Source organism: Pongo pygmaeus, chromosome 8 (assembly GCF_028885625.2).
Source record: "Pongo pygmaeus isolate AG05252 chromosome 8, NHGRI_mPonPyg2-v2.0_pri, whole genome shotgun sequence".
Classification (NCBI taxonomy): Eukaryota; Metazoa; Chordata; class Mammalia; order Primates; family Hominidae; genus Pongo; species Pongo pygmaeus.
Genome location: NC_072381.2, coordinates 15,241,057 through 15,262,939, shown reverse-complemented (window position 1 = coordinate 15,262,939; position 21,883 = coordinate 15,241,057). Strand labels below are relative to the sequence as shown.

General features: G+C 43.6%; 1 protein-coding gene across 7 annotated transcripts in view; it reads left to right on the top strand.

Annotated features, from left to right (window-relative positions):
* NMT2 (N-myristoyltransferase 2) overlaps positions 1 to 21,883 on the top strand; it is a 62,400-nt gene that overhangs the window by 17,544 nt on the left and 22,973 nt on the right. For 2 of the 7 annotated variants that reach the window (XM_054503729.2, XM_054503730.2), the window contains exons 2-8: positions 8,746 to 8,881; positions 9,277 to 9,319; positions 14,999 to 15,143; positions 17,293 to 17,411; positions 17,512 to 17,603; positions 17,723 to 17,839; positions 20,290 to 20,460. In XM_054503729.2, the coding sequence (XP_054359704.1) occupies positions 8,746 to 8,881; positions 9,277 to 9,319; positions 14,999 to 15,143; positions 17,293 to 17,411; positions 17,512 to 17,603; positions 17,723 to 17,839; positions 20,290 to 20,460 (823 nt within the window). The remainder of the gene's footprint in view (positions 1 to 8,745; positions 8,882 to 9,276; positions 9,320 to 14,998; positions 15,144 to 17,292; positions 17,412 to 17,511; positions 17,604 to 17,722; positions 17,840 to 20,289; positions 20,461 to 21,883) is intronic. The other 5 variants (XM_054503727.2, XM_054503728.2, XM_054503731.2 and 2 more) reach the window with 3 other exon arrangements.

Sequence of the window (21,883 nt, the reverse complement as noted above, 5' to 3'; positions counted from 1 at the left end):
TGATGGTGGTGATGATGATGATGATGGTGATGATGATGGTGGTGATGATGATGGTGATGATGGTGGTGATGATGATGGTGATGATGATGGTGGTGATGATGATGGTGATAATGATGGTGGTGATGATGATGATGATGGTGATGATGATGGTGGTGATGATGATGGTGACAATGATGGTGGTGATGATGGTGGTGATGGTGGTGATGATGATGGTGGTGATGATGGTGATGATGGTGGTGATGGTGGTGATGATGATGTTGATAATGATGGTGGTGATGATGGTGATGATGGTGATGATGATGTTGATGATGGTGGTGATAATGATGGTGATGATGATGGTGATGATGGTGGTGATGATGATGGTGATTATGATGGTGATGATGGTGGTGATCATGGTGGTGATGATGGTGGTGATGATGGTGATGGTGGTGATGATGGTGGTGATGATGATGATGGTGGTGATAATGATGGTGGTGATGATGATGGTGGTGGTGGTGATGGCAGTGGTGGTGGTGATTATGGTGACGGTGACGATGATGGGGGTAGCGATGGTGGTGATGATGATGTGATGGTGATGATGGTGGTGATAGTGATGGTAGTGGTGATGGTGGTGATGATGGTGATGATGATAATGGTGATGATGGTAGTAATGATATGATGATGGTGATGATAGGGGTAATGGCAGTGGTGGTGGTGGTGGCAGTGGTGGTGGTGATAGTGATGGTGATGATGGTGGTGATGATAATGTGATGGTGGTGATGATGATGGTGATGGTGATGATGGTGGCAGTGATGGTGGTGATGGCGATGGTAGTGGCAATGGTGGTGATGATAGTGATGATGGTGGTGATGATGTGATGGTGGTGATGATGGTGATGGTGATGATGGTGGCAGTGATGGTGGTGATGGCGATGGCATTGGCAATGGTGGTGATGGTGGTGATGATGGTGGTGATGATGATGTGATGGTGGTGATGATGGTGATGGTGATGATGGTAGCAGTGATGGTGGTGATGGCAATGGTAGTGGCGATGGTGATGGTGATGACGACAGTGGCGATGATGGTAGTAATGATATGATGGTGATGATGGTGGTGATGATGATGTAATGGTAGTGATGGTGATGATGGTGGCAGTGATGGTGGTGATGGCGGCAGTGATGGTGGTGATGGCAATGGTAGTGGCGATGGTGGTGATGATAATGGTGACGATGTTAGTAATGATATGGTGATGGTGATGATGGTGGTGGTGGTGGCAGTGGTGGTGGTGGCAGCAGCAATGCCAGACTGCTCTACAAAGTGGTTGTTTCAGTTTACATTTTACCAACAGCATGTGAGTTTTCCCTTTCCTCACATTCTTCTGATATTCTTAGATTTTAAAATGTTTGCCAAATCAATGGATGAAATTGAGCATGTTTTCTTGAGCTTATTGGTTGTTAAGGCTGCCTCTTTTGTGAAGTGCTTATTCATATTGTCAGCCCATTCTTCTGTCAGTCTTTTGTCTTTTTCTTAATGATTTTTTTATTGATTTCCCATTCATCTAGCAAATACTTATTGAGGATCTTTTATATGTCAGACACTATTTTCGGTGCTAGGAATACAATGGAAAACACTGTTTCATGGATCTTATGTTCTAGTTAGAGAGAGACAATACAGTTCCAGCTAGCAATAAATTATATTTAAAAACTAAAGCAGTACAATCATAATAATAGCTGGCTTATACCGAATGATTTCTGTGTGCCAGCTATATACTAAATTCTTAGATGTATGAATTCATTTTATCCTCACATTTTTTCTAATACTATTCATTTATTTGAGACAGGGTCTCACTCTGTTGCCCAGGCTGACTGTAGTGGCACGATCACGGCTCACTGCAGCCTCAAACTCCTGGGCTCAAGTGATCCTCCCACCTCAGCTTCCCGAGTAGCTGGGACCAGAGGCACACACACACACCAATATGCCCAGCTATTTTTTATTTTTTATAAAGACTAGGTCTTGCTATGTTGCTCAGGCTGGTCTCGAACTCCTGGACTCAAGCAGCCCTCCTGCCTTGTCCTTCCAAAGTGCTGGGATTACAGACATGAGACACCGCACCTGGCCTAATACTGTTTTTTGAAAACATCATCCTTTTACAGCTACAGAAACTGGAGCACAGAGAGGTTAAGTAATAAACTCAAAGTCACATAGCTGAGAACTTGGGGAGTCAGGATTCAAACCCAGGTAGTCAAACTCTACTTAATGCCTGTAGTCCTGGCCAGAATATAATGTTGTCTTTCTATACCATCCTAGAGATAAAATGTGAAAGATAAAAGACCTTTGTATATATTCTGGCTGGTAATACTTTCTCATTTGTGTTATAAATGTCTAACCTTATTCTGTAACATAAAAATTTTTTTATAATCACTTTACCATGAAATGTTTAACTTTGGTGTACTCAAAAGTTATTATCTCTTATGGTTTGTACTTCTGAGTCCTTGTTGGAGTAATTATTTCCTTCACTGACGTTATGAAGTTATCGTTTAATTCTTTCACTTACTCATTTGACAGATATTTTCTTGAGCATCTACTAAATGCCAGACACTGTTCTAGGCACTAGAAACATGTGGAGTAAATGGACATCACCGCCTTTAGTTTTAAGGTTTTGTTTTCCAAGTGTGGGTCTTTCACCCATTTGGAATTCGTTGTTTTTTTTTTTCATGTTGTGGGATGTAGCAAACTAATTTTGTATTTCTGCATATAGGAATTCAGTTTTTCTCATGCTATGTATTAAAAAGTTTTTTTTCACTACGGATTTATGATGTGATCTTTATTATATATCAAGTTTCTTTACTATCATGGGTTGTTACTGATATGTCTGTTGCATTTCATGGACCTGTTTATTTGTTCTTCAGTTCTGTTGTATTTTAATAATGTTTTCCTTACAAAGGTATTATGATTATTATACACTAGTTCAAAAATGCATGAAAATACGAACGAGAAGATTACAATCAGCTGTATTCCCACCATTTTCCATGCATGAACTTGGAAATTCAGGGGGGAAATATTTGTAAAATAATTAGTCTCAAACCACTAATGTTTCTTCTATTTCACAGTAGAGAGGAGCTAAGTTATCCCTCCGGTGGTACCTGATAAAATTTAAAATTACTTTTTATCCTTGGAATTCACATACAAAAATTGAGCTCCTTTGATGTCACTCTTTTTTTTTTTTTTTTTTTTTTTTTTTGAGAGCGAGAGGATCTTTTGCTGTTGGCCAGCTGGAATGCAGTGGTGCAAACATAGCTTACTGCAACCTTGACCTCCTGGGCTCAGGTGATCCTCCTACCCCAGCCTCTCAGGTAGCTGAGACTACAGGCACATGTCACCACACCTGGCTAATTTTAATTTTTTTGTAGAGATGGGGGTCTTTCTGTGTTGATGAGGCTGGTCTTGAACTCCTGGGATCAAGCAGTCCTCCCCCTTTGGCCTCCCAAAGTGCTGGGATTACAGGTGTGAGCCGCTGCACCCAGCCTGATGTCACTCTTAAAATCGATATGTTAGTTGCATGAGGCTGGGCTGCTGTAATCAATAGACCCTAACATGGGATTGAACAACACAGTGGAAGTTCCCTTCTCATTCACGGACCAGCCCTGGGCACATGTTCTGACGATGGTGAGGGAGTTCTCCTTCATTCTGTCATCCAGGGTCGAGGCTGCGCCATCGTGTGGCTCTGCCATCCTTGGGGGTCTCACCTATGTCTGCATCCAAACAGCACAAAGGACAGGAAGGACATGGAGAAGCCACCCACAGGGGTTTCTGGGCAGCAGGAAGTGACACACATCACTTCCGCTGGCTGGAACTCAGTCAGTGGCCACACCTGGCTACAAGGCAGCTGGCAAGTGCTGTCCAGCTGTGAGTCCAGAGAGAGAAACGATGGGTTTTGTGGATATCATCCTGGACCACCTGTAAAGCATTTTACATGGCTCAGTTACATTGGCTATCCCATTGAGTCTTGTCTGTAGTTTCCATGAATACTTCTTTGAAGAGATTTGCTGGATGTGCTCATTAAATATTTGCCATTTCCATGACTGAGAAGGAATGTATTCATTTCTACTTGAGGTCTGAACGTACCACTGATTCTCTCTAGATGCAAGCTGAAGTGTCTGAGCTTTCAGAGGTGGCAAAACAGAGCCTTTTCTTTGTGGATCTTTCAAGTGAAACCCTGGGGAACAGGGAGGTGAGACTTGTGTTCTTGAAGACCGAGGAATCTTTTTAAAGGGCCACATGATACGCAGGGCTGAATTTCCATGACTCGGTAATCAGCCTCGAGTACTGGGAGTCTGAATTAGTCTTTCTTCATTGGATTTCCAGGGAGAGTCTTCTCCTGGGCATGGATTTGCCTTCAGCGTCTGGAAGCCCGCTTAGCACCTCTCCCACCCAGGCACAGGGGCATCTCTTTCTGTCATGTATCTCCCTCCAGAGTACCTGGAGTCCTGTGGGACGCAGACCACTGGCTAAGCAGCCACAGCCAACTCCTGATCTGCTCTGGCCATAACATCATCCTGTCACCCCCAGGGACAGGAGTGTCACCTGTCAACACTTCTGTTTCATTTGATATAATTCACATACCATACCACTCACTCATTTAAAGCGCACCATTCAGGCTGGACTTGGTGGCTCACGCCTCTAATCCCAACACTTTGGGAGGCTGAGGCAGGTGGATCACTTGAGATCAGGAGTTTGAGACCAGCCTGGCCAACGTAGCGAAACCCCGTCTCTACTAAAAATATAAAAATTAGCTGGACGTGGTGGCACGTGCCTGTAATCCCAGATACTTGGGAGGCTGAGGCAGGAGAATCACTTGAACCCAGGAGGCAGAGGTTGCAGTGAGCTAAGATGGCACCACTGTACTCCAGCCTGGGCAACAAAGTGAGACTCTGTCTCAAAAACTAAAAACTAAAAATAAATAAAGTATACCATTCAGCAGCTTTTAGTTTATTCAGAGTTGTGCACCCATCACTACAATCAATTTTAGAACATTTGCATCACTCTCAAAATAAACCCACATCCCTTAATCATGCCCAAGCCCTCCATCTTCCCAGCCCCTGACCACCACTAATCTAGTTGTTTCTGTGGATTTGCCTGTCAGGACATTTTATAGACACGGAATTATACAATACGTAGTCCTTGGCTACTGGTGTCTTTCACTTAGTGTAGTGTTTTCAAGATGCGTCCATTCATGTTGCGGTTTTTATCGGCTCTTTGTTTTTTTATTGCTGAATAATCATCCTATAGATGGACCACATTTCCTGTGTCCATTCATCAGAGGATGGACATTTGGGTTGTTTCCAGTTTTTGGCTGTTATGAATGATGCTGCTATGAATATTTGTGAACAAGGTCCTGTGTGGACGTAAGTTTTCATTTCTCTTGGTTATGTACTTACGAGTGTAATGGCTAGGGTATACAGGGAATCTGTGTTTAGTGTTTTGAGGAATTGTCAGCTGTTTTTCAAAGCAGCTGCCCCATTTTACATTCCCATCAACAGTGTATGAGGGTTCCAGCGTCTCTCCATCCTCCCCAGCACTGGCTCTTTCTTTCTTTTTTTTTGAGAGGGAGTCTCGCACTGTAGCCCAGGCTGGAGTACAGTGGCGCAATCTCCGCTCACTGCAATCTCCGCTCACTGCAAGCTCCGCTTCCTGGGTTCACGCCATTCTCTTGCCTCAGCCTCCCGAGTAGCTGGGACTACAGGCGCCCGCCACCACGCCCGGCAAATTTTTTGTATTTTTAGTAGAGACGCAGTTTCACCGTGTTAGTCAGAATGGTCTCGATCTTCTGATCTCATGATCTGCCCGCCTCAGCCTCCCAAAGTGCTGGGATTACAGGCGTGAGCCACTGCGCCTGGCCTGGCTCTTTCTTTTTGATTATAATTATCCTCATGGGTATCAAGTGGTGCACTGGTCAGCTCTTATTCTCAAAGTTTCGTTTCCTTCATGGCCTCAGGAAATGGAAAAGTAGCTCTTCCTCACTGAAGGGCTGGGAAGCTCTGCCTCTCATCATTTTATAAATGCTGTCAGATATGTCTGGGAGTTTGGAGGCTGGGATGACCAACTTAGTGCCCATTTCTGTAGCTCCCTGTCAATTTAAAGTTGAGATGAAAGAGAGAAAAACTCTTGCTGAACTAGAGTAAACAAAAATGGTGACGCTTTCTCCATTATGCCAAAATAAGAATATAAATTTTAGCAACACCGTTTGGAAGAAAAAAAAGTTTTGGTGTGTAGCATCAATTAACTCCCAAAATGGAGTTTTGGAAATCTCATTGAACAAGCCTTGTAAGTTATAGAATAGGTGATATAAACTTACTTAAGGATTTTTTGGTGAAATAGTCTGGTGTTTTAATTTTTTAAAATGTCTCCAGATCCCCTCAAGTTTCCATGAGTTTATCTGTTTTAGAGACTATTATTATTGTTGTTGTGTTGTTGTTGTTGTTGTTGTTTTTGAGACAGGGTCTCATTCTGTTGCCCAGGCTGGAGTGCAGTGGCATGATCATGGCTCACTGCAGCCTCCCAGGCTCAAGTGATCCTCCCACCTCAGCCTCCCAGGTAGCTGGGACCACAGGTGCACACCACCATGCCCAGCTAAGTTTTTATTTTTTGTAGGGACAGGGTCTCACTATATTGCTCAGGCTGGTCTCAAGAGATCCTTCTAGGCTCAAGCAATCTTCCCGCCTCGGCCCCCCATAGTGCTGGGATTATAGGCGTGAGCCACCATGCCTGGCTGAGAAAATTATTAACTGACACTCAGGATAAATATATTTTCATCCAGTTGGATAGGCGTCTACTTCAAAGCATCCTTCCCCGTCACTGCCTTTTATTCTGTATCTCCCTGTAACCAAGCTTCTTGGAAATTTGGAGATATTTTGAAGTGGAAGTATTATACAGAAAAGCTGTGAGGTTCCAGGCTCCTAGTGGTTTCTGGAAAGCCATAACCAGTAGCAGTTAGAATGGTAGAGGTGGGAGAGGGATAATCCCCTGGGTTGTGAAGTCACGGGCATGTCCACCATGATTTTGGTCCCTCCTCCCCAGCCTATGGCCCCAAGATAATGCTGAACACACAGTAAATGTTCAATAATTACTGGATAGTAAGTTGCAGTAGGCTTTACCATTGAGGTTGGAACAATGGTAGCTTTCAGAAGTATTTTGTGGCCTGGGAATATGTGATGGCACCACCTCTAGAGCCATTCATTCATTCCACAAGCATTTGTATTAGTATGTACTGGTGTGAGGCATTGGAGACCTTAGGGACGCAATTATGAATAGACTTCTTAAGTGGCACATGCAAATGCATACGTAAATCACACTGTAACAGTACAACGGATTCACCAATTCACAGGGTGCCAGCAATAGGAACATTGGGAGAGGAAAGCCTAAAACAGTCCTACTCCCAAACCAGAGAATATACAAAACTGAACGTATCTGCAGCATATTTCTAGCTCACGTACCTGGCTGTGATATGTTTGTTTAATCCCAATTGCTAGTCAGATATTGATGAGTGTCCTTGGCCACCAGGTGATTTTAAATATAAACATCGTGATAGCACAAATTTGATTCTATTGATGAAAATAAACTGCTCGTTGTGAGGTGGCAAAGCCTTACTATTTTTAAACCACTAGGGTACCATTTGACAAAGTCTTAATGTATCTCCCAAAATAAGCACTGTTTTCTATTTTAGAATTGGGGTGGAAATATGAATCTATAGCTCAAGTGCTTAGTTCTTTTTTCTTTTTCTCCAGCTCTGTTGCCCAGGCCAGAGTGCAGTGGCACAATCTTGGCTCACTGCAACCTCTGTCTCCTAGGCTGAAGCTATCCTCCCACCTCAGCCTCCTGAGTAGCTGGGACTACAAGTGCGTGCCACTGTACCTGGCTAATTTTTTTTTTTTCCTTTTGGTAGAGGCTGGGTTTCCCCTTATTGCTGAGGCTGGTCTCGAACTCCTGGGCTCAAGCTATCCACCTGCCTCAGCCTCCCAAAGTGCTGGGATTACAGGCATGAGCCACTGTGCCCAACAGAGTGCTTAGTTCTTAAACAGTTTCTCTCACTATTGCACAATGCCTTTCATATTTGGATGGCACAGAGGAATTATCCATTTTAAATGGAAAAGTTCCTTACTTTAAAACATGAATAACCATTGGAAAGAAAAGTTCCTTTATAACCTAGATGCTAGGTAACAAAACTAGCACTTTGTGTTTGTTTGTGACAGGGTCTCTCTCTGTAGTTAGACACTTAGAGCTTTTCATTGTTAGCCCCCCCTAGTAAAAATCTTTATCAGGGAACATTTCCTTCTCTGCAAAAAAGCGGTTTGTTTAGTTCTGTTGCTTCAAGATTAGTGTTCTGTTGTACCCAAGAGATCTTTATAATGGAGTTTTTCGTATCATGTATCTCTCCTCCCGAAAGCTGACTTAAATGTAGATTAGGAGAGTAGTGATAACCGTGGAAACTATTTTACTTCAGTTATAAAATGTGCTTTATCTCTGCAATCTTTCTGCTTCGTGACATCTAAGCACCTGCAGGATGACTGAGCGGGGACTGGTATTCTTCTGCATTGCCTGTTAATCGTCTTCACTCCACTACCTTTTATTCCTCACCTACATCCTAACACAGTTATTTTCTACTGTGTGTAACATCTGTGTTTTTCGAAATGATTAATTGTGTGCAATTCAGTTTCATTTAATGATTTTTGTTTGTTGGTTGGTTTCACCATCTTTGCATTTCCTGCAGAAGTCCTGGAGGGTATTTGGGAGCCAAAAAGAAAAAGAAGAAACAGAAGAGAAAAAAGGAGAAACCAAATTCCGGAGGCACCAAGTCAGACTCGGCATCTGATTCCCAGGAGATTAAAATTCAGCAGCCTTCGAAAGTGAGAGCTCTGTTTTATTTTTTTCCCCTGTGTGGTTTCTCGTGCATATGAGTGGGTTTACGCAGTTTAGCGCCCTGCTGGATCAGATGTGTAGGGACTTTGTTGTGACTGTGTGTTGAATGCCACTAGTAACTGGAAGCTCTTGACAGCCTCCTTAAAATGGACTTTGGCACCCAAATAATGAAGGGGTACACTGTGCTTTTGTGTGTGTGTGGATACCTGCTGCGTTTTTCCCTTTTCTCAGTGAATTTGTATTTAGATTGTCGTTCTAGAAGAAAGTCTCAATGTGAGCTTGTTAGGTTTTTTTGAAATTACACTTTAATATTTGATTACTTTTCGTTCAGAAGATATTCACATTGTAATTTTTCTGGGTGTCTGTCTAATTACCTGAATAGCACAACACCATCTGGCAGCAGATTTCAGCGGGAGCAGCCATGGGTAAGTCTCTCGTTGACTTTGAATCAAACCAGTTTGCAGCGGTCGTTCTTCATTCTAGTGCCAAGGGTGGGAAATAGTTCCTGACATTCTCCTAGTTTAAACCAAACCAGAAGTTGTCCAGCTGGGCCCTGTGTTGGCACATGGTGGCCAAGAAGAGGGTTGGTTGTACTGCGTGGGCGTCTGGTGGCACAGATGGCTGCCATCCCTGTCTGTGGAGCCAACTCCCAGGCACCCTGTGTGCTGGGCCTCTGGGAAACACAAAGCCCTCTTGATGCAAGAAACTCACAGTGAAAAGGGTAGAATCAGCCAGGCACGGTGGCTCACGCCTGTAGTCCCAGCACTTTGGGAGGCTGAGGTGGGAGGATCCGTTGAGCCCAGGAGTTCAAGGCTGCAATGAGTTATGATCACACCACTGCACTTCATCCTGGACAATAGCGAGAGACCCTGGCTGAAAAAAAAAAAAAGAGAAAGAAAAGGGGTAGAATTAGAAATATTACAAAATAGAGATGATTTTGATGATCGTACCTACAAATAAATTATTGTGAACAGGCCGGGCACAATGGCTCATGCCTGTAGTCCCAGCATTTTGGGAGGCCGAGGCAGGCAGATCCCTTGAGCCCAGGAGTTCAAGACCAGCCTGGGCAACATGGTGAAACCCTGTCTCTACTAAAAATACAAAAAGTTAGTTAGGCATGGTGGCATGCACCCGTAGTCCTAGCTACTTGGGAGGCTGAGGTGGGAGGATAGCTTGAGCCTGGGAGGTAGAGGTTGCAGTGAGCCAAGATCACGCCACTGCACTGCAGCCTGGCAACAGAGACCATGTCAATCAATCAATCAATGTGAGTGGCATGTGGTATTGTGGAAACAGCTCAAGGGGTGACGTCTGAGACCTTGAGTTTGATCTCTGCCCCCTTGCTCACTAGTTGTGTGCCTTTGCCTGGGTACTACACTTCCTTCAGCCCAGTTCCTTATCTTCTCTCTAACTCACAGTTCGATCTTGAGGTTCCAGTTGGAGCATTTTTATTCAAGAGTTTTTACATCCTAAAACAGTGCATATATATATATATGGTAGTTGTTACCATTCTGCAAGCTTTGTGGATTTCCTTTTTTATTATACAGAGTTTCTGTTGTGTTCCATGAAGTGAGTCTTGCAGGTAGTTTTGTTGTTGTCACCTGTTTTACACAAAAGAACCAGGAATCACTGAGAAGGAAAATTACTTGCCCCAATTTTTCCCTGACTGACTGCAGGGTGAGAAGAAAATGTAATCTTCTTCCCTGGCTTTTCAACTTGGTTCTCAGGTAATAAATATCCTACCCACTAGATACAGCTTTCCAAGGTAACGCATAGAGGATACCACTATAAGCTTGCAAAATACTCTTCCCGTTTCTAAATGTCGCTTCATCAGATAAACGTGGCATCCCTGACCTGCAGTGTGGACATCTCCTGTTGCTTTCAGCATCACCATTGGTCTCTGCCCATCCCTTCCACCTCTAGTGACTGTGAGCCTTTCCCCTCTCTCTGGTCACTTATGAGAAACTAGAGCCAAGCCAGGCAGTGGCGAACTCTTGGCATTATATAGTAGGTGTATTGGTCAGGGTTCTCTAGAGGGACAGAACTAATGGGATGGATGGATGGATAGATAGATAGATAGATAGATAGACTAATGGGATGGATGGATAGATAGACAGATAGATAGATAGATACATACATACATACATACACACATAGATTAGATAGATAGATAAATAGATAGATAGATAGATAGATAGATAGATAGATAGATAGATAGACTAATGGGATGGATGGATGGATAGATAGATAGATAGATAGATAGATAGACAGATAGATAGATAGATAGACTAATGGGATGGACGGATAGATAGATAGATAGATAGATAGATAGATAGATAGATAGATAGGTAGGTAGATAGATAGATGGGAGTTTATTAAGTATTAACTCACATGATCACAAGGTCCCACAATAGGCCATCTGCAGGCTGAGGAACAAGGAGAGCCAGTCTGAGTTCCAAAACTGAAGAACTTGGAGCCTGATGTTCGGGGGCAGGAAGCATCTAGCACGGGAGAAAGATGGAGGCTGGGAGGCTAGGCCAGTCTCTCTTTTCACATTTTTCTGCCTGCTTTGTATTCTAGCTGCGCTGGCAGCTGATTAGATGGTGACCACCCAGACTAAGGGTGGGTCTGCATTTCCCAGCCCATGGACTGAAATGTTAATCTCCTTTGGCAACACCCTCACAGACACACCCAGGACCAATACTTTGTATCCTTCAATCCAATCAAGTTGACAGTAGTAACCATCACAGTAGGGAATTTCTTTTCTTAATTTGGAGGAAGTCAGTATTGTCTTAAGATGGGCTTTTCTCAGTTGCATTTTTTAAATCTGGGGCTCTTTTCCTTTAAGCTTATGCCAACTCTAGATAGCACTATAAATTACAGTGGACTGCATTGCAGAATATTCTGGTCTACACACAAGAACCAAAATAAAAACGATATTTGGATTCTTATAAACTTCTTCGTGTTATAAAACTTGGACATTTTTTCCAAGGTATTAAATTTGGAAAACAATGGGTAAAGAGTATAGTTGATGGTTAGTATGCCACAGAAAGCATGTGTGGAAGAAAAAGAGACTATACCTGCCTCTTACATAGGAGTGGAATCGTGGGAAGTTAATGTCGGGTAGATATGCATCTCACCTTGCCTGACACACATTCATTCTTCCCAGGTAGTGCTACTATGGAAGGTGAATGGACAGGCGTAAGAATTGATCATAGCTGAGTTTCCCTTACTGCTTTGTCCCTGTGGATTTGGAAATTGTGTTTATTTGAATCTACTTTCAGAAAGCATTTAAATAGAGCCGTATATGGTGGTTCATGCCTGTAATCACCGCATTTTGGGAGGCCGAGGCTGGCAGATCACTTGATGTCAGGAGTTCAAGACCAGCCTGGCCAACATGGTGAAAGCCCATCTCTACTAAAAATACAGAAATTAGCCAGGCGTGGTGGCACAAGCCTGTAATCCCAGCTACTCAGGAGACTGAGGCAGGAGAATCGCTTGAACCCAGGAGGCAGAGGTCACAGTGAGCCAAGATCATGCCACTGCATTCTAGCCTGGGCGACAGAGTGAGACTCTGCCTCAAAATGAAAAAAAAGAGGAAGAAGAAAGAAAGCATTTAAATAGTGAGCATTGGGATATCAATATTTCGCAAAGGGACATTTCATGTAGAGAGTGCTGGTCAACCGATGAGCTAATTAGGTAGGGAACAAATCACTCTGAAGTCTTCTTCATGGAGTTGGTCATTTTGGTCATTGGGTCACGTGGAACAAAGATGCTGATTCATGTCTGTTGCAAAATAGTTTGAGTTTGATATATTACTGTTAGAAGATTTAACTCAGAAACCAGGAAAGAAATCAAGGAAAAAAAAATTAAATCAAGAAAGAAAAATTACCATGACAAATTCATTATAGTCATTGTAGTTATATTTTTATAAGACTGGGCTCTACTTTGCCATTTGAAGCTAAACGGATGCACAGTGAAGCATTATTAGCTGAAATACGCTGTGATCTCAACTATTTAAATTGTAAGGTCTTCTAATAGATGGTGTTGCTGGAGTTCAGATACACGTGAATTTCATTTTGCTAGAAATTTGCTCCTTTTAATGTTGGGGACTTAAAAGACACCCAAGGAAAAGAAGTCATCCAAAGATATAATAATGAGAACCGGAAAAGTATTTTGTTAAATTTGTATGTGTCATTAAGATAGGACCTTTATGATTTTGATATTAAACAAATGTCAGATAAACAGCTTACAAAAACTGTGGCAATCTTGGATTGTGCTGTTAGACTTCCAAGTGGAGACAAGAAGACTTTCACCTGCCTCCAGCTGGACTTCAGAACTTCGTTTCCTTAGGGTTCTTGACAGTGTTTGTATGAAACAAACCCTGTTCTGTGCTGTGTAAGATGAGTAAGCTTCCCAGGTTAAAATTAGTGCTCCAGACCACAGATTTCAGATTCCAAGTGGAACAGAAGTCCAAAGTTGCTCTTTATAAACTTCTAAGGGTCAATTGTACCTTTCAATGGTGTCCACCCTGTGTTGACATACAGCAAAACCGAAGGGCTCTGAAACTTCTAACCACTTTCTGAATTACAGCGAAGAATATTCTTTGCATGGTATCAAAGTTCTACAATGTCTCAGTAATTTTACATATTGAAAAAAGTCATTGATTTCCATATTCAGTCCTCTGCGCTGTCCTCTCATTTCAAGTAGTCTCATGTTCCATGTATTATTATGTTATTTGAGGAATTAAAAAAAAAAAAAAAAAAGAACTGGGGAATCCTCAAGAGCTGGCGGGAATATTGGCTTTGAGAAAGGAACCTTAGAATGTAAAGGTACTGTTTTACCTAAAAAGGAGTCCAGTTTCCAACACTTGGGTTGGGAACGACAGGCTATGGTTGCCCAGGATCTGAAGTACAGAGGAAATTGCTCGTCTTTCTGGTGGGAGAGTTTGTCTCTAGAGGATCAGGAGGATCAGGAGGGTCAGGAGAAGGGTGTGGCTGGGAGGAAGGGGCATGGTTAGAGATTTCTTTTCTTGATCATTTTCATCCCAGTTCAGTACTGAGTTCAGATTTCCCTTCCTTCTTTCCTTCCTTTCATCCATCCTTCCTTCCTCCTTTCCTCCCTTCCTCCCTCTCCCTCTCTCTCTCCCTCCTACCTTCCTTCCTTCCTCCCTCGCTCCCTTCCTCCTTCTTTCTTTTCTTTTCTTTCTCTCTCTCTTTCTCCCTTTCTCTTTCTCTCTCCTTCTCTCTCTCTCCCCTCCTTCCCTTCCCCTTCCCTTTCCCCTTCCTCTTTCCCTTTCCACTTCCTGACAGAGTCTCGCTCTTGTCACCCAGACTGGAGTGCAATGGCGCGATCTCAGCTCACTGCAACCTCCACCTCCCAGGTTCAAGCAGTTCTCCCTCCTCAGCCTCCCGAGTAGCTGGGATTACCCGCCATCATGCCTAGCTAATTTTTGTATTGTTGTAGAGACAGAGTTTCACCGTGTTGGCCAGGCTGGTCTCTTAACTCCTGACCTCACGTGATCTGCCCGCCTTGGCCTCCCAAAGTGCTGGGATTATAGGCGTGAGACACCACGGCCCATCCTCTCTCTTTCTCTCTCTCTCTTTCTCTTTCTTTGTTTTCTCCCTCTCTCTCTTTCTTCCTTCCCTCCCCTCCCCTTCCCTTCCCTTCTCTGCTGTGTTTCCATTCTAGAAGTTCTGTCCCTCATCCCCTCATTGCTCCTGCAGAGCATTTACTCTGACAGTGCCCCCAAGGCTCGTGGCTGCCTGGCTGCTGGATGACAGTAATGCATGCATTGCACGTCTCTCCCAGAGGAGTAATGCTGCGGACCATTTGTAGATGGATGGGAAACTGAAGCAAAGCGTGCTTCAATTTAGATTCCCCAAACTGCCAGAGCCCCATTAAAACTAGACAACTGTTGTTACCTTTAACAGAGGGTTTGCTTCTATTTTCATGTGTAACACACAAGCCCATGGCCTTGACTGGGCTTGGAGGAGGATTGTTAGTGTTTAGGTATTGTAGTCTCTGAGGCAGATACACGTGCATCTGCTCAAGTTTAAGATCAGCAGCTGCTCTCTCATATTCTGTGTCTGTCTTTGCTGTCGTAGAATCCCAGTGTTCCAATGCAGAAGTTGCAGGATATCCAGAGAGCAATGGAGCTGTTATCCGCATGCCAGGGCCCAGCCAGGAACATTGACGAGGCTGCAAAGCACAGATACCAGTTTTGGGACACACAACCGGTACCTAAACTAGGTAAGTTTTTCTGCTTTTCTCTTTTTTTCCCCAGAAACAAAGCTGGATGAACAACAACAACAACAAAAACACAAAGAGTGTTAACTTCACGTGTATCATTTATTTCATACCACAGATTTGAAATCTATGCAAGAGTAATATTTTTCTTCTGAAAATATAAATATTAGGTAGTGACATTGGCTTTCGATAACCATTATTTTAGTCCAATTTCTATCCCAATAAAAACATCCAATTTCCCCACACTTGAAACATTACTAGTATTATTATTATTTTTGAGATAGGGTCTCACTCTATCACCCAGGCTGGAGTACAGCGGCATGATCATAGCTCACTGCAGCCTCCACCTCCTGGGCTCAAGTGATCCCCTGTCAGCCTCCCATGTATCTGGGACCACAAGTGCACGCCACCACACCTGGCTAATTTTTGTATTTTTGTATTTTTGTATTTTGTATTTTTGTATTTTGTAGAGACGCTGTTTCAGTATGTTGCTTGGGCTGGTCTCGAACTCCCGGGCTCAAGTGATCCACCTGCCTTGGCCTCCCAAAGTGCTGGGGTTACAGGTGTGAGCCACCGCACCTAGCCTATTAGAGTATTAAAAATGTATATAAGGTTCTATGATGGAAGGACCAGGCCCTGAGGGTCCCTCATTGAGCAGGTGTCTGTTGAGTGTCTGTTATTAAATGCCAGGCATGGTCCAGGGCACACACCTGGAAACAGTGGTGGAAAAGTAGGACAAAAGGTGGCCAGGCTGGGGAGGAGGGGTGACACTGAGGTAGAGAAAGGCTTTAGTTAAGCAACAGATGCTGGGAGAAAGTGACGTGTGATGCGTAAGCTTCTGTCGGGAATTCCAAGGGGCCAGTCCCTTGAGGACCAGAGGGCCTCAAGCCAAAGGAAGGCACCAGGAAGGCCCTGAGCTGAGGCCAGCCCCGGTCATCATGGCCAGAGCACTGGGAGCAGGGGGCAGGGAGCACTGGAGAGGGGCCGAGGCAGGCAGCAGCCGTGGGGAAGAGCCTGGGTTTTAGTCCTACCATGTTGGGAAGCTCTGCAGAGAATGACTTGGAAACGCATCTTGGTGGAAATTACTAGAAATTGTGATGGCTTGGACTACGCTGCTAGTAGTTCAGATGGGGAGAAGTAACCAGCCTTGAAATTATTTTTAGGTTTTGCTGGAAGGGGCAGAGGTCACCGCAGCCCTTTCCTCTCCCAGTTTGTGGAAATGCAGTGAAAAGAACACAACTCCCAAGGCTGTCGAATGAAACCTACATTGCTTATGACAGTGTGTAAGATAAGGCTGCACTGTAGGCCTTGAGACTCGGAATCACTGTTGTTTTGTAATGTCATCTTTGTCACTGGATGACAAAGAATTTCTCCTTTTATTTAATTGGCAAAATAGGCCAGCTGCGGTGGCTCACCCCTATAATCCCAGCACTTTGGGAGGCTGAGGTGGGAGGATCACTTGAACCCAGGAGTTTGAGATCAGCTTGGGCAACATAATGAGACTCCGTCTCTACAAAAAAAATTTAACACTTAGCTGGGCACTGTGGTGTACACCTCTAGTCCCAGCTACTTGGGAGGCTGAGGAGAGAGGATCGCTTGAGCCCAGGAGTTGGAGGCTTCAGTGAGCCATGATTGCACCACCGCACTCCAGCCTTGGCGACAGAGTGAGACCCCGTCTCAAAAGAAAAAAGAAAAGAAAAATAATTGGTGAAACAGCAATGATTTCACACCACTGCCTAGCTTTCCTGTTTCAGTCCAGAGGCGCTTGATATAACAGCATCTTTTTTTTTTTTTTTCTCTTTCTTTTTCTTTTTCTCTGCAGCTTTATTGAGGTATAGTTGACAAGTGAAAATTATATATATTTACCATGTGCAACATTATATTTTGATATATGTATACATTGTGAAATGATTACCACAATCAAAGTAATTAACATATCCACCTCACATAGTTATTATTTTGTTTGTGTGTGGAAGGTGGTGTTAACATTTAAGGTTTACTCTTGGCTGGATCTTTTTAAAGATTATCTGAAACCTGAGGGCCCTAAGTCTGATTTTGCTTATGTCGCTGACCACTTTGGATGGTTAGAATGCTTTGTCATTTAATATTCTCGCTTTTTGCCTTTCTTTTTTCTCTTTCTCTCCCTGTTCAGATGAAGTCATAACATCTCATGGTGCAATTGAACCAGATAAAGACAACGTACGCCAAGAACCGTATTCTTTGCCACAGGGTTTTATGTGGGACACTTTAGACTTGAGTAGTGCTGAAGTGGTGAGTGAGTAAAAACCTCTTAATTTCAACTCCTGCATTCACACGTTGCTTCTAAGTTGATTCTGAGCACCATGGATAGGACACTTGTTTTATCTTATAGCTCAAGGAGTTATACACGTTGTTAAATGAGAATTACGTAGAAGATGATGACAATATGTTCCGATTTGACTATTCACCCGAGTTCCTGTTGTGGTAAGTCTCATCGATCACAGATGTCGTGGATAGGTGCTGTTGACTTGGGGACTCCTGCGTCTGTTCCTGTATTCTTGGACAATAACTGGTGCCTGTTTTCTTGTCTACTGTGACCTCAGGGCTCTGCGTCCGCCAGGCTGGCTCCTGCAGTGGCACTGTGGGGTCAGAGTGTCTTCAAATAAAAAACTGGTCGGGTTCATAAGCGCCATCCCAGCAAACATTCGGATTTATGACAGGTACATGTTTAAGCTCGTCCATGCCGTTTTTATATGTTTATTTTCTAAGAATTACAATTAGAGTAGGCCTTTAAAAGTTACTGAATGCAGGCCGAGCGCGGTGGCTCACGCCTGTAATCCCAGCACTTTGGGAGGCCGAGGCAGGTAGATCACCCGAGCTCAGGAGTTTAAGACCAGCCTGGTCAACACGGTGAAACCCCATCTCTACTAAAAATACAAAATTAGCTGGGCGTGGTGGTAGGCACCTGTAATCCCACCTACTCAGGAGGCTGAGGCAGGAGAATTGCTTGAACCCAGGAGGCAGAGGTTGCAGTAAGCCGACATTGCACCGCTGCACTCCAGCCTGGGCAACATGAGCGAAACTCTTGTCTCAAAAAAAAAAAAAAAATGACTGAATGCAAGCTGTCTGGTGGTCAGGGAGGTTGTGTATGTGTGGAGGCGGAGGCTTTATGGAAACTCTCTGATTGGTTTTGCTGTGAACCTAAAACTGCTTTAAAATATAAAGTTTATTAAGTAGTAAAGAAAAAAAAACGGACTGTGAATAAAAATAAAGGACAATGGTTTCTTTTTCTCTTTTTCTCTCTCTGCCTCTTCAATCTCATACATGCTCACACATATATGTATCAGAATAAATGAAGCCTTGGCCAGGCACGGTGACTCACACCTGTAATTCCAGGACTTTGGTCGGGGCCAAGGCTGGCAGATCACTTGAGGTCAGGAGTTCGAGACCAGCCTGGCCAACATGGCGAAACCCCATGTCTACTAAAAATACAAAAATTAGCCAGCATAGTGGCACACGCCTGTAATCCTAGCTACTTGGGAGGCTGAGGCACGAGAATCACTTGAACCCAGGAGGAAGAGGTTGCAGTGAGCCAAGATTACACCACTGCACTCCAGCATGGGCGACAGAGCAAGACTTCATCTCAAAAAAAAAAAAAATTACTTAAAAATTTTTTAGGAGAGATAAAGCTTTCTCTCCATAGAATACATTGCACTTTTAGTTTGGATCTCCAGCCCGGAAAGTCAAAGATCCAGCTATGAAAGTCAAAGATGTCATATATAATTGGTCTCTTTACTTTTCAGTGTATTAGGTTAGCTTATTTACCGTGAAAAGCATTTGATCTCAAGGAATATTTTGTGCCAAATGAAATGTGTACCTGGAAACAGAATCAGGAACAGGATTTGAAGATCTAGGAGGTTTACTGTAGTTCAGAGCGCACCAGCTCTGGTCTGCTCAAAGCCCCTCTCAGGGATCCCAGGGGTTTGTATCACACTCCAAAGCAACATCTTATCAGATTCTGCACCAGGATGACCCAGTTATTACCATAATTTAGGAAAAACAGATCTAGAAACTTAAGGAGGGGCAGGTCTTAGTGATTCATGCTTGTAATCTCAGCACTTTAGGAGGCTGAGATGGGAGGAATGCTTGAGGCCAGGAGTTCGAGACCCACCTTGTCAACATAGCGAGACCTCATCTCAAAAGAGGAAAAAAAAAAGAAAGAAAGAAGCGTAAAGAGCCATAGCTGATCCAATTTCTAAACTGAAAACTTAAAACGGACCAAAGTCCTAAAATGTATTCAGAACAAAAGGGTTGGAGCCTCCGTGCGTTTTATAATCATTTTGGTAGGGAGATATGGGGAATAGTGTTTCTGCCTGAATTCGTGAAATGTCTAAGTGATAGAATATTTTTCTTAAATATTGTGTTAAAGAATGGCTTCAGGCCAGGCGCGGTGGTTCACGCCTATAATCCCAGCACTTTGGGAGACCGAGGCAGGTGGATCACGAGGTCAGGAGTGCGAGACCAGCGTAGCCAACATGGTGAAACCCTGTCTTTACTAAAAATACAAAAATGAGCTGGGCATGGTGGCATGCACCTGTAATTCCAGCTACTTAGGAGGCTGACGCAGGAGAATTGTTTGAACCCAGAAGTCAGAGGTCACAGTGAGCCGAGATTGCACCATTGCACTCCAGCCTGGGTGACAGTGCGACAGTCTGTCTCAAAAAAAAAAAAGAATGGCCTTAATGTTCTTTTTTTCTTTTTCTTTCTTTTTTTTTTTTTTTTTTTTTTTTTGAGACAGGGCCTTGCTCTGTTGCCCAGGCTGGAGGGCGGTGATGCAATCATGGCTCGCTGCCTCTCAGGCTCAAGTGATCCTTCCACCTCAGCCTCCCAAGTAGCTGGGACCACATGCATGCGGCAACATGACTGGCTGGTGTTTCTATTTTTTGTAGAGATGAGAGTCTCAGTGTTGCCCAGGCTGGTCTTGAACTCCTCGTCTCAAGCAATCCACCTGCCTTGGCCTCCCAAAGTGCTGAGATTACAGGCGAGAGCCACTGTTCCCAGCCCGCATTCTTATTCTTGGATATTTTCTATCATCTTATTTTTTAAAATGGTTGGCTCTTCATTTTTAATCTTGTTTTGACTCTTAATCTTCACCATCTTTATTTCTTAGTGTGAAGAAGATGGTAGAAATCAACTTTCTTTGTGTTCATAAGAAGTTGAGATCGAAACGGGTAGCTCCAGTGCTAATCCGAGAGATCACTAGAAGAGTGAACCTGGAAGGGATCTTCCAGGCTGTGTACACCGCGGGAGTGGTTCTTCCTAAGCCCGTAGCCACATGCAGGTACCAGTACCATATTTCTACCTCAGGTCCTCCCTCTATCAAACATGTTGAGCCTCACCACTGTTCTGCTAGATGTAGTTTTTGCTGGTAGCAGAGATGGAGACTAGAACCTAGAATCACCAAGTCCAGTATTCTTTCTGGTATATCGTTTGCCATTTTGTGATTAAAAAAAAGTTTTTGACATTTTCCTACTAATAATGCTGGATCTATACTTTTTGTTTGTTTGTTTTTGAGACAGACTCTTGCTCTGTTGCCCAGGCTGGAATGCAGTGGCGTGATCTTGGCTCACCGCAACCTCCGCCTCCCGGGTTCAAGCAATTCTCCTGCCTCAGCTTCCCGAGTAGCTGGGATTACAGGCATGTGCCACCACACCCAGCTACTTTTTGTATTTTTAGTAGAGACAGGGTTTCACCATGTTGGTCAGGCTGGTCTCGAACTCCTGATCTTGTGTGGATCTATACTTCTAAGTCTATTCCATGTGAAAGATGAGTGCTGTCTCTACATGGGAAAACCTAGGACATGATGATCTTAAAATTCCAATGTCATACCATTTTCTTTCCACCCCAAAGATCAGTTTTCTGCCATGCTTTGCAGCACCACCAAAGTGTCCTGAAAGTCTCATAAGCATCCACTCAAAAGCCTCAGATGTATTTGTTTGTTCAGAGTAGCAAGACCTAAGCTCTGTTTTTACAACTTCGTCTGTGCTAGTCAAGCTTTCAAAGGTTATTCCAGTGAGAAAATGATCAGATTCCCACAAGACTAACCTGTTTCTAAAACATCAGAGTTTATCTCCCCACTCCTCACCACTGTTTTTATTGACTCAAATAGGATGAAACTTAAAATTACTGTATCCTATTAAATTATTACATTTGTTAAGTAAATGGAATACTAGACTTCACGGGTATATTTTAATACGAATCATTTATCCCAGAGCCTGGAATCACTGAAGAAATTTAAGCTAGTTTTCAAAAAGTTGTTTTCTTTGGTGCGTAGGTTGTAAAAGTGAAGGCGACTAATCTAGGGGATTTACTTTCATGTTTTTAAACTTTCTGATTGGCCTTTTGTAGAATCAGTGATGGTCCTTACACACTTGGAAACCTGGGTATGATTAATATTTCTTTTTTGTGTGTGTGTGAGACGGTCTTGCTGTGTTGCCCAGGCTGGAGTGCAGTGACACGATCTCGGCTCACTGCTGCAACCTCTGCCTCCCGGGTTCAAGCAATTCTCCTGCCTCAGCCTCCCGAGTAGCGGGGATTACAGGCGCACACCACCGTGCCCGGCTAATTTTTGTATTTTTAGTAGAGATCGGGTTTCACCATGTTGGCCAGGCTGGTCTCGAACTCCTGGCCTCAAGTGATCTGCCCACCTCAGCCTCCCAAAGTGCTGGGATTACAGGCATGAGCCACCGCGCCCAGCCAATTAA